Below are 16,445 nucleotides of genomic sequence, written 5' to 3'. Positions count from 1 at the left end.
CATGGGTTCCTATAATTGCTATCACAGTAAAGTTGGGAGTGAGGGGGGAACAACACACACTGTTTAAAAGCTTTCCCTGAGGTCATGCCTATTCAGCAATATAAATGATGCATATAGGTTGCAATAAACTCGGCAAAAGAAATACTCACAAGCAAATAAAACATTGTTTGTAGATAACAGTGACCTTGGTGTTGCCAATTTCACCTGAGCTTGTCTACACGAACTTGCTCCAACGCAAGTAGCCCCTCTTGCGTCCTTTCAACATCATAAGATAATGAAAAGTTTGGGGATTGAAGAGCGAAACTTTTTCTCAAACAGAATTTATGTTCGTAAAAGCAGATGCAACATTCATAAAGCGTGCCGAAATTTATGAGCTTTACAAAAAATTCAGGACAGCTGGCACATATCTAATAATCAACCTATTACCGTGAAATTAACAGAAACAATGTCTTGAAAGAATACTTTGGAAGTCTTAACCAGTTCACTGTTTCATTTTAGTATCTTTTTAATTAAGTTGTTTCTTTACACACACTGACGAGAAAAAGACACATAACCTATATTAAAACACAAAGGCAGGAAGTGTATTGAAATGGTTGATACACACCGATTCAGTTTAAAAAATAGCACTTTCGTTTTTAGTAAAACATGCTTGTATACATATCATATGCAATCCCCTACCCATTTCTTGTGCACTTAAAAACTTCAGATGCTGAGCACACAATTTTGAACACCAAAATAATGCATCAAAAGTAAAAGCACTGACGAAAATAGTATTTCAAATGTATAACATACACCTTGAAACACTTCTGACTGGACCTGCGCACTAAGTTTGGATGAAATGTGTGACGTGTTTTAGTAGAACAAGTTAAGATAGATGGCTGGATGTTTGCTCTCAGTGTCAATAAGTCGTCATGAAGCGTGTCCACTTCTTTGTTTTTCATGATATTTTACATCAAGCACAGTTTTCAAGTGGATGGATAGGTGATTTCCAAGTATGCTAGATATGAAATAGTTGATATTCTCATTAGCAATGGTAAAGCGCCACGAAAGACATGAACGAAAGGGAAAGCTCAAGGCGCTGCAGGTCCTGAGTTGCTTTACCATTCCAAAGGTTGAACCCACTAGCCCTAGCTTCCATCCTGATGTTCTCATACGTGATGCTACTGTAGAGTTGGGTGATGGTTTGGGCTAGTTGGTTTTCCATTTTATATTGTGTGATACAGCGCGAAGCAGGGACGAGGAAGCTGACAGATGTGTTGCAGAAGATGTCGACGTGATTCTCCGGGGTAAGCATCGGAACAGAGTGGCCCCAGTCCGTAGGGTACTGATCTTCCTAAAAGACAATGAAATGTGTGTTGTTCCTTCAGATAAAGAAGGCGGGTTTGCTGTATTAGCGTTTGACCTGTTCAAAGAAAAAGCCCAGAATGCCATTAGCTCAGTATTTCACTCATGTACCGGTGTGAACTTGTCAAAAGTGAAGGCTAGAGCGAAGCAACTTTGCCGGGATTTAGATTTACACGCCTTGGAAAAATGAATCGAGAAAGGCAAGAAGGCTGGTTTGGAGACGTTCTCTTCAGCAAAAACTCACAAATCTGATGTGCCCTTCCGCGTCATCGTTTCAGAAAGAGGAGGAAGGCAGAAAGAATTAGGGTTGTTCCTCCAACAAAATCTGAAGTCTTTATCCACAGAAGACCCGTTTTTAATAATTAACTCCCAAAAGGTCATTGATTTTCTTAAGCTTAATGAATGTCGTAAGCTTGCCGCATTCTCGATCGCCATTAAGGACCTTTATTACTCACTCCCTCACAATAGGATGTTGGAATGCATCAGAGAATGCATTGAAGATTTAGGTTAAGTTGACTTTCAAAACCGAGCAGGGTTAAGCACGGCCAATTTCCTAAATCTGGTACCTCGAATCCACATATGTGAAATACGACGAAATTTATCTTCATAACAAAGGAGTCTCCATTGGGTCTTGTATTGCGACTTTGTTGAGCGACTTGTTTTTGGCAAAATCAGACAGAGCCTTGCAGCAACTATTAGAAGGGACCAAGGTTTTGAGAACCTTCAGATACGTGGACAATTTTTTAATAGTTTTGCAGTGTGGTGTCTCGGAGTTGTTTTCAGCTTCGTCACACCTAGTCGGTACACTTGAAGAATGTCTATCCCCCCTGGTTTTAACACATAATATGCCACAAGATGATCCCCTACGTTTCCTCGACCTCAAGCTCTGTTTCCTCGACCTCAAGCTCGTGTTCTCTAATGATCATGTTTGCTGGACATATGAACCCAGTGCGCGCAAACCACTCCTGCCCTTCTAGTCAGCACACAGTAAACTAGAAAGGAGGGTTATTGTTCAGGACTGCTTCTCTAACGCCTTAGGCTGGTCCTGCCACCACAGAATAAATGACAGTTTTCAAGCACAAGTTACAGGCCTGAAAGCGTTAGGCTATCCTGATGGATTACTCGTCTCAGTAGCTGAGGCTATCCGCAGAAAAAGAAAACCTAACAGCGAAGCGATGGTCACCGAAGGGCAGTCCACAGAAAAAGAACCATAAGGTTGCGGCGATTCTCTACAAGCATCAAATCACTCATCAGAGCAGGTTGGTGCATGTGTTGCGTTTTCTGCCCCAGACAAGCTTTGTTCGTTATCAAGGAAAAGCACCCCTATTAAGAAACAAAAAGCCCAGTGTGAAGTCAGGCACCGCAACCGTTTCGTGGATTGTGTGCAGGAGGCTGTGTACAGAATCCCCTTGAAATGCGGCGCATGCTACGTAGGTCAGAAAGGCAGGTGTCTGAACGATCGTCTGCGTCAACATGCGAATAATGTTAAGAATGGAAAAGAAGCCCTGCATTGCAGTGCATGCGGTTGCACCCCTCTGTCTAAAAAAAAAAAAAAAAAAAAAGAAAGGGAATGATGTAATCGTCACACACAGGGATGATCAAACGCGCATCCTCATTGAATTCGGCTAGCATGGCATGTGAAGAATACCTGTGCATAAGCAAGTCACCCCTGGCTTTACACGAAGGGAGTTAGCATTCTTAGACAAGGGCAGCGCAAACAGTGAGTGGCGACGGCATCCTCAAAATGTTTTTCTTCTTAGTTTCTTTCATCTGTATCGTTTCTTTTTTTTTTTTACACATATATTTTTTATGTCGTTATCCCTCTGTTCTTTATATATAACACCTTGCACCAGGCAATAAAATTTCAGTTGGCAGTAAGCGCTTGTCGTTTTTCTTGTGTCCCTTGTCCCTGCTTCGCGCTGCACCACACAAGCTACTGTAGAGAGTCCATAAACTTGGCAAAACTCACTGAAAATTTGAAAATGCTTAATCCATTCTTCAGCCCTACACTTTTCATGATGTTTAAGATGCCAGAAATGTGGTGCAACTGAATTTTGAACGAGCCGAATTAGTTGACACCTGAGGAGATTAAGCGTGGCCCCTTTGAGGTTACAAAATAGTCCTGCACGCATAATGGCATTAGCCAGTTCGCAACATTCCTAAGCGACAACATAGTATTGATGTATGTGAGTAAACATACATAAACAAAAAAGATAGTGTGGTGCCTTCTGATCAGCTCTGTCAGCTGCTCTGGTTATGGCAGGGGCCCATGAAGGAATGTTATGCACTGAATACAGACACACAATGGCATATGCACCGCTACAGGCTAAGTAATGTATTCAAGTTACTTTTGTAAAATTTGCTCTCATTGAATGTTTTCATATGTGACATTCACACACAGAGTAATAAACAAACAGCTTATCACTTCTGTAGCAAAAATGGAAAACACTGCTAAAGTGACTTTTTTGTTGTTGTTGTTAAATATACTGTTTTTTATTATACATGATAGCTTGCAAGCACTGATCACATCTGAAGCCCCAGGCTAGTTTAGGTCAAGAATTTGAAGATGACATATGGGCAAATTTGTACAACAGTTAAAACAACCTTAGGTATGAATCTTATGCACAAAAGGCTACTAGTGCATTCAATAAAAGTTTACAGCATTTATATGCTAAACATGTATGCTATATACAACAAAAATATGCATCAAACACCTAAGAAACAAAGTGAAATAACTTTCACCTGTCAAGAAGCTCAAGCAATACAATTAGCCTCTGTATTTGACGAAGAAAAATATGTGAAAGAAGGCACACATTGTGAAGTTTGTTTAAAACTCACACTGGCACACCATAATCAAGAGCCGGTAAAATGCTGTATTAAGTATCTCTTTAGCACATTGGAAAGATTACCTACAAAGATTGGTCAAGACAGTGAGTGTTTTGAAGACCTTCACTGTACCAATACTCTGTTTTGCCACAAATCTTGCTACATGTTGCCATTTGGTGTTAGCTAGCCAGTATATAATTTAAAAGCACATCTTAAAATACAATTTAGAAAGAATCATTGCAGCAGAGCAGTATGTCCTTCACCATCACTCACAACTCTATTCATATTTTTGATGATCTCAGATTATTTGGAAATGATGAGATAAGTGCGCTGAACCTTGCAGCAGGTATGTCAACCTGAAATTTTCACGGCTCTTTGTCATTTCCTTCTTAGTTGTGCCGACACAGGCAGCCCCCGTGTGTCCATAAACTCATAAAACAAATGTGGCAGACATGCTCTACTCTTCCCGACAAGGGCATATATATTGTGGAGACAAGGCAGACAACGGCCATCACACCACCCTGATAACCTGGGTGTCTGTCCGCTCAGACGTCAGGTTCAGCACAAAAAAAAAAAAAAAAAAATACAAAAAAAAAAAAAACTGAAGTTCTTTATCTGGGGAAGATAAGCCAAGATTTGCTGCACATTTTTTTTTTTCTTCCCGAATGACAAATGTAGTGTTTTTCCAGGAATGAATCTGTGCTCTGTACCAATATGAGAGGAAACACTTAATCTGTGTTCTAACAGAAATTCTTTCCTATGCCATAGTCAGAAACTCACTCACTGCTCTATTCTATATTGTTCACATGTCAAGGAATCCTGTTCACATAACTTTCTTGTTCAGTGCAGAAAAAAATAAATAAATAAAACATTACTGCTTTTACATCCAAATCAGGGGTCCCTTTATTATTAGCACACCATGTAGCACCTGCTTGATGAATACATTAGGGAACAAGATATTCAAAATTAACTTCGTGCCCAATTCGAGACTTCAATTTATTTTGCAATAGCAGGTGAGGTTTATACCCATAACTGATTGTTGATGTAATGTAAAGAACAGAACAATTGAATATTTTGCCATAGCATCTGATCACTACGGTAAGAGCTAAGAATTCAAATCCATCCAGGAAAACATGCCATGCCTGCTCTCTGAGGAAACATAAATGTAAAAGAAAATGTTCCACAATACTCCTGTGGCAGACAAGCATTCCACCATCTGATATGCACAGCTGTGAAAGGCTCTACATAAAAGGCGCTACAAATAGTAGGAAAATTTGTGCGAATACCCGTACATTGCCTGGGCAACCCCTGAAAATGCATACATATGCCAGGAGAGGCGAAACGAGCAAGCGCAATGGACCAAACTTTTACATTGTGCATAAACTAGGAACAAAAAAGGGATAAGAGAAGCAGAAGCACTAACTTCCAACTAAATTGTAATAATTTAAATAGTAATGTGGAAGATTAGCTGGAAGATAGCACTTCTGATTTTCCTTTTACGTTAGTGATTTCTGCCCGCTAGAAAAGTTTGGTAATGGAATACCAACTAGCTTGATCTGTCACATTGAAAAGTAACTTACTGGTTACGCACATGAGTTTCCTTCTAAGTGCTCCTGCAACCCAATGTGTCTTTATGACACTTGTACTTCCATCAGCCATAATATACTAATAGCACATGTCTAACGTGCTCCAAATTGTATACAGCGTACAGTAAAGGGAGGTCTAAAGGGAAAAAAAGAAAATTTTTTATATAGCTTTTAGTAGTCAAGAGACAACCACAGCAAAAATGCAAGGTTCCTCTCACGCTGATAATTGTTAAGAAGCTCCAGTGCTGCATTATCTGCTTCATGTTAGTTTGTCAAGATGAACTCTGAAGCAAGTATAGCTGCTGGTCTTGAATGCAAACTATATTTTCCATCTCATACTGTCCCCAATTGTACATTGGTGTTTGTAAGCCTACTTCAGCCACATCATATGATCATTATGTGGAGAACAAAACTCTGAGCTGTGTACGATAATACTCTACCTATTAAAATCACTATAAATGAAGGCCTGCCTCAGCAATCTTCAGTTAACCTCTCCTGCCACAGCTGCTTTCATCTTATGCCTGTGAGTTTCTTGATCTGATCACTCTGTCTAATCCTATGGCACAGTTAACATAACCTAGCCTAACCTAACCTTGTCTTCCCTTTGTACTCATTCTGTTACTATAAAAACCAACAGAAAGCCTGTTCAATGCATTACGTCGCCTTTCCAACGCCATTTCTTTCCCTAAATTTTGACCAGCACATTAGCTGACAGCATTTGCTGTCTCTAATCCATGCTGCCATCTTGCTATCTCAACGTAATGGTGATAATTTGTCATTCTGTCCTTTGCTGGACCATCCTGAATTGCATACACCTGTACATAAGTGCCCACAAATGGGTTTTGCAGCACAGGGGCAAAGGATTAAAAAAAAAAAGAGTAGTAAAGCTATCAGAGCAGTGACAATATCAAATTCTCCAGAGTAAAGAAGCAGGAAATGTTTTTTGGGGTTTTATGAACTCCAAGGAGCCTTCAGAACAGCCTCTTGACCTCTAAGAAAAGAAGTTGCCAGCACCCGACACTCAAGAGCAGACTAGATATCGCATGGTACGATGGCCTTATCACTTGTGCTGCGGCAAGTTCTAAGCACGGGGGTAAAGCTAACGCTCACTTGCTTCTAGCCCTAAAGGGCAGGAAAGAAAAGCAGAAGGCAGGGAGGTTAACCAGAATAACGCCCTACATTTTTTAATATTCATATGAAAGAAAAACGAATATGATGAAACTGCTGGTAGTCTTCAGGTCGAAAGCCATGAACAGTGTATGAAGCTATTTTTATTGTTTATTTTGCTTTCACAAGTGAAGGTGTGCATAATATGATATAGTGCCTCTATTATTAAATGCACCAATCAATTCTTATATCACTAGGCTAAGAAGCTTAGTGTGCTGTCTCATTGTCTATTGTTAACAGCATCAATTAAACAACAAACAGAAAGGGGAGTACAGGATGCATGCTCCTGTAGCTCAGTCTTCATCATGCTGAAAATAATGGCGTATTGGTTTCCATAGGCTTGCACCAGCCAAAAATTCAAGGGAGAATATGGAAGCAGTATAAAGTTCCCAAGCAAAAGCAGAGTTATACCTATACCATGATAAAAAAGCTATGCAAGATAATTCTATAAAAAACTTGGTTTGTCAGTGTTTCGGCACCAAAGTTATGTTTTTGTTCAACAATCAGTGAGCACATGTCAAAATTTGGCCAGCGTGAAATTATTAATGCCAGCATAACCAGCACTACTGCATTTTATGAAGGTGGAGAGGTTTGCTTATTGCAGCCATTTCAAACAAGCGTTAGAAAAAGTGCCTCGATATCAATGCCGTCGTGATGCAAAGCTATTCTCACCGTGCAAGCTATACTCGTAGCTATCAAAGACTTGATAAGCGGTGAGAATGATCGATCGCCAGATTACCATTTTCTAATCTCTGGTCCCAATGAGGAATGAATGGGATTCTTTCCTCTAGAGCACAGTGAATCCATACAGTGTAGGGGCGGTACGTATTACGCGCAGTAGCATGACAAGATGAAATGGCACACAGAATGATTAATGCAATGTACAGGACATCAAAAAAATTAAATAAAAAAGGTAGAAGAATGTTGCCAATGGCTTTTACCCCTAAAGTTTGCAAGAGGTAGCTCTGCTTATGGCTAGCACCAGCAGACAGCATTATTGATTCAAAATTGAGTACGACTCGCCATCGGCTAGTGATTGTAAACTTTTCAGAAGCCGTGGTGAAATTTAAATATAACATGTCGACTGAACTCGACTGAACGTCGACAATCCATGAAGCAAGGTTTTACTTTGATTGTGTAGCATTTGCGCACCAAAAGCGGGCAGTTGAGATTTAAGTTCTCATCTCTTTGGCATGTAAAATAGTGAGGGCAGAATGAATGACAATGAATGGGTGAGAGTCTTGTGTTATGTTGTGCGATGGTGGGCTCCGCAATGAATTTCTTCCTAAGGTATTCACGCGCGCTCAATACGACAGAAAGTAATAGATGACTGTGATAAACGGAGGTGATCGCGATACCACAAGGTACATTACTGCACCTGCTGGTGCAGTGTCCGGTATTGATATGCATTTTTGCCAGACATCGACAAGGGTTTTTGCCCAAAGGCAAGCACAGCGATTTTTCTTGCTTACGCTAGCGACGCATAACATCACCGATTAATGCGTAAACGCTCCGGGGCCTCGCGCTTTAACAACATTGGAGCCGCGCATTCAAGGTCGCATATTTCTTACCGCGTTAATTATAGCAGCAGAGGAAAAAAACATGCTTACCTTATCCCACGTTAACCACTCGGCAACCTTCTGCGACACATTCATAGTTGAATCGCTAGGGATTGAACCACTCCTAACTGACGCACTCGTCGACGCGTTCTGATGTACTATTGAACGGCTTCTGTTCCAGCACCGGCAGCGTTTTCAATAGGAGACGGGCATCACGTAATACGCGCGACGTCCAGGAAGAGAGCATTGGGTGTCAAAGATGATATGCGCAGATAAACTATAGCATGATTGTGGGCCGAATTGCTCTCGCAACCGCTGCGCCATCTGTGAAATGAAATGATGACAATGGTGAAGCAATTACAAAAAATGTCGCCAGATAGCGCAAGAACAAAAAAAAAAGCAGAAAGGAAGAAAATGCCTGTCAAAAATAGCGTGTATTATATCAATGATTATATATGTGCACATATAAAATAAATTTAATAAATTGCTTTATTGATAATGCACGAAAGCTCTTTTTTTTTTTTTTTTCAGCACCATGGGCAGAGTTTTGGGGTGCCTAAATGCACAGCGGAGATTTCCAGTGAATCGTGTATTTTTTTCGATTTCTTGCGTGCTGCATGTTAGCAGCGTCATAATACATGGCTCATACATATAACTTTCTGAGCGGCAATCTCGAAGGCCACTAGGCCTTCAGATCCATGATACGTGGCAGTCATAAACGTTACATTAGTGCAGCCACGGCAACACTATGGCCCGTAACGTTGCTTTCGGAGCGTCTAGTATATATATTTTGAAATATTTGTACAAAAGTGAGGTATTTGGCTACGCTTTTGTAGGCCCCGCGCCTAGGCATAGCCTTTGAGATCACGCTTGCCAGTGCACTCTGTGCTTCGGGCCTCGCTATCTTTACCCACCTCTTGCGAGATGGCAGCACGGGTCCATGGTCAAGTCCCATATACTGATGAATATCATGAAGTGCTCAAGTGCCCACAAAACATACTCTTGTAGACATCACTATGGTGGCTAGACATCACAGTATTCGGCGCCTTCCTCCAACTGCTTATCGCCATGCGCGATCCTCCATGCGCGTTCCATGCTATATCACCGACGCATGTACAGGCGGTCCAATGTGGGCATCATCGGTAACCATCGACGGTGATTGTCGATGTCAGCGAATAGCTGGAACGAACGGACGAAGAACGGGAGAGGGACAGACAGACAGACAGACAGACAAAGAACTTTACTAATGGTCCTGAGGAACAGCGTTAGGGTACGAGCGACATACCCATTTCCTTGCCGCCCATCCACGCAACTCGATTGCTCGACACTCTTAAAACGGTCGCACCCTTTGTGGTGCATATTTGTCCCGCAAAGATAATCGTCCTTTCTTGAAAACTCGACGGTCACTACTTTCCTGTCGAGAATGCTGTGTCACACTGATAACGCGCACGCCGTTCGTGACTGGGAAGTACCGGGCTCTCAGCGTTAAAGAAAGGAAACGCGTGCAAGACAGATGACGATTATCGTTGTGGGACAAAATAAGCCCCTAAGGGTGTAATTTTTTTAAAGAGCACACTCTAAAAACAGTTGCACGACTTGGGCTGTATATTTGCCACACAACGATAATCGTCATTTTTGTTTTGATGCGTTTCCTTTCTTTAACGCTGCGAGCCCGGTACTTCTCAGTAACGAACGGCATACGCGTTATCAGCATGACATAACTTTCCCGACAGGAAAGTAGCGGTTGCGGCGTTTTCAAGAAAGGAAACGCATAAAGGCAGATGACAATTGTCGTTGTGTGGCAGATATACACCCCAAAGGGTGCAAACTTTTTTTAGAGTGTGTGTGGCAGATATACGCCCCGAAGAGCGTAAACGTGCATATATTTCAGCGAGTATTTCTATTACATTTTTTAATGACAAGGCTTCAAGATTGTCCCGTCGCTCCTTCCTAGTTCTTTTCCTTCCTGGGTGAACCACGTACGCCACCAAATGTAAAACGTTATATTTCAAGCTCGCAGGTACGCGCGGTTACACTCTAAAAAAAAAAAATTTACACCCTTTGAGTCGTACACTCTAAAAGAGTTTGCATCCTTTGGGGTGTTTCTCTGCCACAACGATAATCGTCATTTGCCTTGCTTGCGTTTCCTTTCTTGAAGACACCGCGCCCACTACTTTCCTGTCGGGAATGCTATGTCATGCTGATAACGCCCATGCCGTTTGTTACTGGAAAGTACCGGGCTCGCAGCGTTAAACACAGGAAATGCGGACAACACAGATGACGATTATCGTTGTATGGCAAGATACGACTCACAGGGTGTAAACTTTTTTTAGAGTGTACGATCTTACACGCTTAAGCCAAATTACACCCTTTTGCCACACAACGATAAACGTCATCTGTCTTGTCCGCATTTCTTTTCTTTAACGCGGCGAGCCCAGTACTTTCCAGTAACGTACGGCATGCGCGTTGTCAGCATGACATAGCTGAGACTTTTAGCGTGTCCGCTATTCCGGCAAACTGGGGCGGTTTGGGCGCATTACCGGATGGTCAGGGGCGTAAACGCGAACGGCCGCAGCGGTGAAGCCGCCTGGTGGTGTAGAGCTCAAGCAGACAAATACAGAGCTAAAATTGCAGTAACCTACTTTATTCTGTTTCACTGCTGGTGCAAATTTCGGCAGTGGCGTAATTGTGTTCACAATTACGCCGCTATCGAAATCTTACACCCCAGCTAAGAAGAATATAGTAATTGGCTCTGTGTTTAGGTGGTTGAGCTTCGCGCCACCAGCTGGCGCCACCAACTTAGCCGCTCACCTTTACGCCCCCGCTAAACCGGCTAACCGCCCGCGCTTGCCGGAATACCGGACACGCTAAATGTCTCATTAGAGACTTTTAGCGTGTCCGGTATTCGGGCAAGCGCGGACGGTTTTCCGGTTTAGCGGGAGCGTAAACGTGAGCGGCCAGATTGGTGGCGCCAGCTGATGGCGCGAAGCTCAACCACACAAACACAGAGCTAATTACTATATTCTGCTTAGCTGCTGGCGTAAATTTTCGACAGTGGCGTAATCGTGTTCACAATTACGCCGCTGCCAAAAATTTGCACGAGTGGCGAAGCAGGATATGGTGAGATACTGCAGTTTTAGCTATGCGTTTGTCTGGTTGAGCTCTACAACACCAGGCGGCTTCACCGCTCACGTTTACGCCCCGACCATCCGGTAATCCGCCCAAACCGCTACCGTTTACCGGAATAGCGTACAAGCTAAAAGTCTCTATTGCCGACAGGAAAGTAGTGGGCGCGGCGTTTTCAAGAAAGGAAACGCAAGCAAGGCAGATGACGATTGTCGTTGTGGGGCAAATATGCACCCCAAAGGGTGTAAACTTTTTTTAGAGCGTACATTGTGCATACGCCGCGACATAGTAGAGAATAGAGACTTTTAGCGTGTCCGGTATTCCGGCAAGCGCGGGCGGTTTGCCGGTTTAGCGGGGGCGTAAACGTGAGTGGCCAGATTGGTGGCGCCAGCTGGTGGCGCAAAGCTCAACTACACAAACAGAGAGCCAATAACTATATTCTGCTTAGCTATTGGTGTAAAATTTCGACAGCGGCGTAATCGTGTTCACAATTACGCTGCTCCCAAAAATTTGCAACAGCAGCGAAGCAGGATATAGTGGGTTGCTGTAGTTTTAGCTCTGTGTTTGTCTGGTTGAACTCTACGTCACCAGGCGGCTGCACCGCTCTGGCCGCTCACGTGTAGGCCCCCGCAATTTCGGCAATCCGGCCAAACCCCGTTTGCCGGAATAGCAGACAGGCTAAAAGTCTCTATTATAAGCACCATAGCCGGAGGGATGGGTTTCGAAATACTTCATCACAACAGGAAATTTTACCGTGACCTGGAAGTGCCAGCAAGAGCAGTTCAGCACCTTTTACACACATCGCTGTGCCTTAGTAGCTGTGGTGTGCTGAGCACGAGTTCGTCGGAGGGTTCTAGTCCAAGCCGTTCTGACAGCATTCTGGTGGACGCGGCACGCGTAACTCTGCATATGGTCTGCCGTGCTTTGAGCACACGTTAAAGAACCACAGGGGTTCAACATGAATTCGGCGCCCTCCGTTACGGCATCTCTCAAAGCTCAGCGCTGCATATGTTACCAAGAAAGTATCTTTCACATGGTCTCTTCGGTTGCGACGACTCCGTTTAGTCTATCTGTCGATTAACATTATATCCAATCAATGCAAGAAGCCTGGGCCCACTGTCCAGCCAGCGCATCAATCGCTCGGTGTCCCACGGGAAGTCTCGACGGTATGCTAAACTGCGCCGTCACTTAATCAATTAAAGACTCCTTCCAGCGTGTTTCTTGATTTTCAATCTACCACAGTAAAAGCTGTATCAAAGTGCTCCAGTTCTGCATATCAACTGCAGACAAGCTGGACTAACGAATTTCCTGATCTCGACACGCCAGCTTGGCCCTCGCTAGAGTTAAGATCTTTTTGACCGCGGACTTTGCGAACGGCGGCAAGCGCTTTGCGAACCAGAGAGAGCGCGTGTAATAAAATGGGTCACTGGGTTGCCTTATAGCGTATATTAATACACAAGCGCACAACAATGTCATTTGGACTTCTACGGCAAACAGACAGATAACCATACGTGGGACGTGCTAATCGTCTCAAACGGACGCGTCGCTCGCACAATCGTTCAGCCGAAATATTCCACGTCCTCCAGACGCTCTTGGCAGGCCGTGCCAAGAGCGACACTGCGTCGTCGTCACGCAGTCGTTGTCTTTGCCATCATGCTCACGGCGACCATGGTAAGCCAGTTCCATGGCATGTGGGTCGATGGAGAAGACAGTTCATGTCGCATGCAGCCGAAACAACGGCTGTCTCAGAATGGCCACAACTGATGCTTAATAAATGTGACTTCGGTGATGCGGTGTGTTGCTACACTGTTTGAATGCTTATCGCATTACCGTCGACAGTCATACGGAGATGGGTTCTCCTGCACTTTTTATATTGATTCAGATTGTAAACCTTTGTCTTCCCCTTGCTGTTTGTGTCTAAAATATTGCTATTAGAGCACTGCAAAAATAATAATAAAACGTTATAAATAAATAAATAAATAAATAAATAAATAAATAAATAAATAAATAAATCACTTCGCAGGTGTATGTAATCGAGCAGCTCTTTCATGAAATACAGCGAAGGTGTGTAAGTATAGAATAAGGGAGTTCTTACGCCTTTCGGTATAATCCTACGCCTGTGGCAAATCTACTCAAAACCTTGCAAACGCTTCACTATATACGGTTCAATTCCTTCACAACACCTAAGTCTTTTTGGACGCTTCTCTACATCCAAGCTTAGTGATTCCATGCCCTCCACTATATCCGACGCATGTTCCTATACGTTGCGCTCGCTATATACCGACACCGGCGTCCAGATGCGCATTCCAGCCACCTGTATACACAGTGCTTCGACACATGACTGGTTCATCTCTGGCTGACATCCAATGCCGACCACGCCGCCACACGTTGTCACATCAGGAAAGCCGTCGCTAACTGAAGTGTCTGTTTATTGGGCTTTGCTTACAGTGCATGCAGATCTTGCCTTGCTTTATTGTTCTGCTCAAAAAAAGAAAAATCACCGACGATTACGATGCTCCCTAAAGCCAAATTTGTGCGCAGCTCTGTACGTGTTTTCATTTCGCGATATATTCGCTGGCGCGTACAACCTGTTTCGTCCACCCCGTTGCAAACACAGGGAAGTATACGCTCTACAAAATTGCACGCTTAATCTCACGCTAAACTGTAAGTTTAAGCGTGACGCGCATCTAAATGAGGCGCGGATGACGTTTCAAGCGCCACGTGACCGAAAATAAGCGTGACATTCCTTCATGTAAGCGTGAGGACAAGACTGCCTGCCATGGTTCGGTCTTGTCCGAGCGTGAGCGGGCCGCGTAGGCGTGAAAGACGCAAATCGCACGTTTAACATCCCGCGGAGCGCTCGCGCGGGAACTCTCCATCACGCTTTTAAAAATCCGAATAGGGGATCCGTGATATACCACGTGGTCTTCGCGGAGCGTGGGCGAGTTGAGAACAACGTTCTGCGTCTTCTCACTGCCCTGCGGGGAATGCGAAACTTTTCTTGGGGAGGCTGTAGGAGACCGTCGTGTTTTGAAGACTGCGCTCGGCCATTTTTTGGTGTTGATTTTCCGGCGGACTGCCACGATTGACGTTCGTTCATTGCAGCTCAGAGCTTCCGGTCTAATTGTCAAAGTTGGTGTGTATCGCCATGTTCACTTCTACAGACATTCATAGCGTACAACGCGGGTGGTGTATGCATACATTGTGCACTGTGCCGAGCTTACGAGAGTTTACGAGAGATAAACTGCCACGGGCTGACGGCTCCAGAGCAGCATTTCCACATGGATAATGCTTATATTGTGGTCCCTCACCTGCTACTCATGGAAGATTGAAATATACAGGTATGAACATTAGTTATGGTTCGCTTTTATTAAATAGCGGCTAACTGCCAATTTGTCATGGTTGCCGGCATGTGGTTGTATGATGTGTGGTGCAAAATTTGCCGTAATGGTACATTTATTGGAAAGCGAGAGCCTTTTACGCGAGCAGTATAGCGTTGATCGAAATAGAGAGCAGTCAGCCTCGTGCTTTTTTTAATAAGTTTTAACATCGGGCTGTTGAATTCCTCTGAATTGTTCAGTTTATTGGGCTGAAGTACCAAATTCCCATGATTTCTGTTGTATTTATTTTATGTCTGCCAGCTCACCGTTCCCTATGTGCCCGCTGCCATTTCTCCTCGGGCAAGGGTGACGAGCCGGGAGTTGGCACTCTGCATTTTGCACCGTGCTTCTTCTCATCATTTCGAGCTCTGTTAGTGGCGTATCAATGTGGTATGCCGTGTAGTTGCCGCGTAGGCCGCTCTACCGGTGCCTATAAAGTGAAAATACATTATTTGGTGAGTTATTTGTCGACTGACAGTAACCATCATCTCCGAAGCGCTGCATGCGAGGTTGTAGCCACACGTGCTACTTAATTTGCATCCTCATTTGCACTCTTAATTAGGATATCTATCTGGTGTAGCTCCGCATATTTTACATTTTGCGCTTTAAAGAGGAAGCGTGACTGTGTTCAGTAAACATGAATATACTCTGCCCGTTGCAGCTCTTGATTTCCAGCTTGAAACCCATCTATGCCCGCAGTGAGAGAGAATGCCATTCTTGCCAAAATTTCCATCTACATTGGTTTGGGAATTCAGCGGAACTACGTTTTTCTAGCTTATATTTTCTTAGGTTTTAAAGGTTTTATCGAAAGCGTTGCCAGTTGTGTTCGAATTTTTAAACTTTATTTTTATGAAGAGCATGATGGAATAAAATCAGCTGCAGCTATGTGTTTCACCAAAATGCGTTTTCACATTGTTCTTTTGTTTTTAAGTCACATTTGAAAACGAATAAAAGTTTTGATGTAGGATTGATGAAAATGAACAAAAATTGAAAAAGTTCCTTCTGATCTTATCGAAAATACTGAAATTTTCTGAGCCTTCATATGTCGCTTTAGAAGCGTGCTTGCGACCCAGGCTTACAATGCATGCTCTCATTACTGAGGTGATTTGACCGTATTTCCCCTGTCGCCTACTTTTAAAAACTTCCAAACCGCAACATTTTAAGAGCAGTCGGTAGGAGAAATGTCAGAAGAAGTGCAGTCAGTGTTAAAGCAGTGAAAAAGCAAGCGGTCTTCGTTACCACATGTAGTCTAAAAAAAAAAAAAAAAAAGACGTTTTCACCTCTAAAGTATCATACTTTTGATATTAAGACATTTTTCTTTTTTTTTTTCCTTTCAGATCGTGCCAAGTGACCTTATAAGACCATGTACTGTCTGGGGGAAATCAAGGCTGCTCATCTGCAGCTGCGAGCAGGAAAACATTGAGATCAGTGATGACAAATCCCTAGAAAAGGCACTA

General features: G+C 43.3%; 1 protein-coding gene across 1 annotated transcript in view; it reads right to left on the bottom strand.

The window, feature by feature from the left end:
* The window catches only part of Pgm2a (phosphoglucomutase 2), a 46,801-nt gene extending 37,941 nt beyond the window's left edge, over positions 1-8,860 (bottom strand). Inside the window, exon 1 of the mRNA XM_050184135.3 lies at positions 8,534-8,860. Within this exon, the coding sequence (XP_050040092.2) occupies positions 8,534-8,578 (45 nt within the window). The 5' untranslated portion in view covers positions 8,579-8,860. The remainder of the gene's footprint in view (positions 1-8,533) is intronic.
* Between the last annotated feature and the right edge of the window lie 7,585 nt (positions 8,861-16,445).

The sequence above is a fragment of the Dermacentor andersoni genome, chromosome 4 (assembly GCF_023375885.2).
Source record: "Dermacentor andersoni chromosome 4, qqDerAnde1_hic_scaffold, whole genome shotgun sequence".
In the NCBI taxonomy this organism is placed as follows: Eukaryota; Metazoa; Arthropoda; class Arachnida; order Ixodida; family Ixodidae; genus Dermacentor; species Dermacentor andersoni.
Note: the sequence above shows the minus strand (reverse complement) of the source record. Positions and strands in the feature narration are given on the sequence as shown.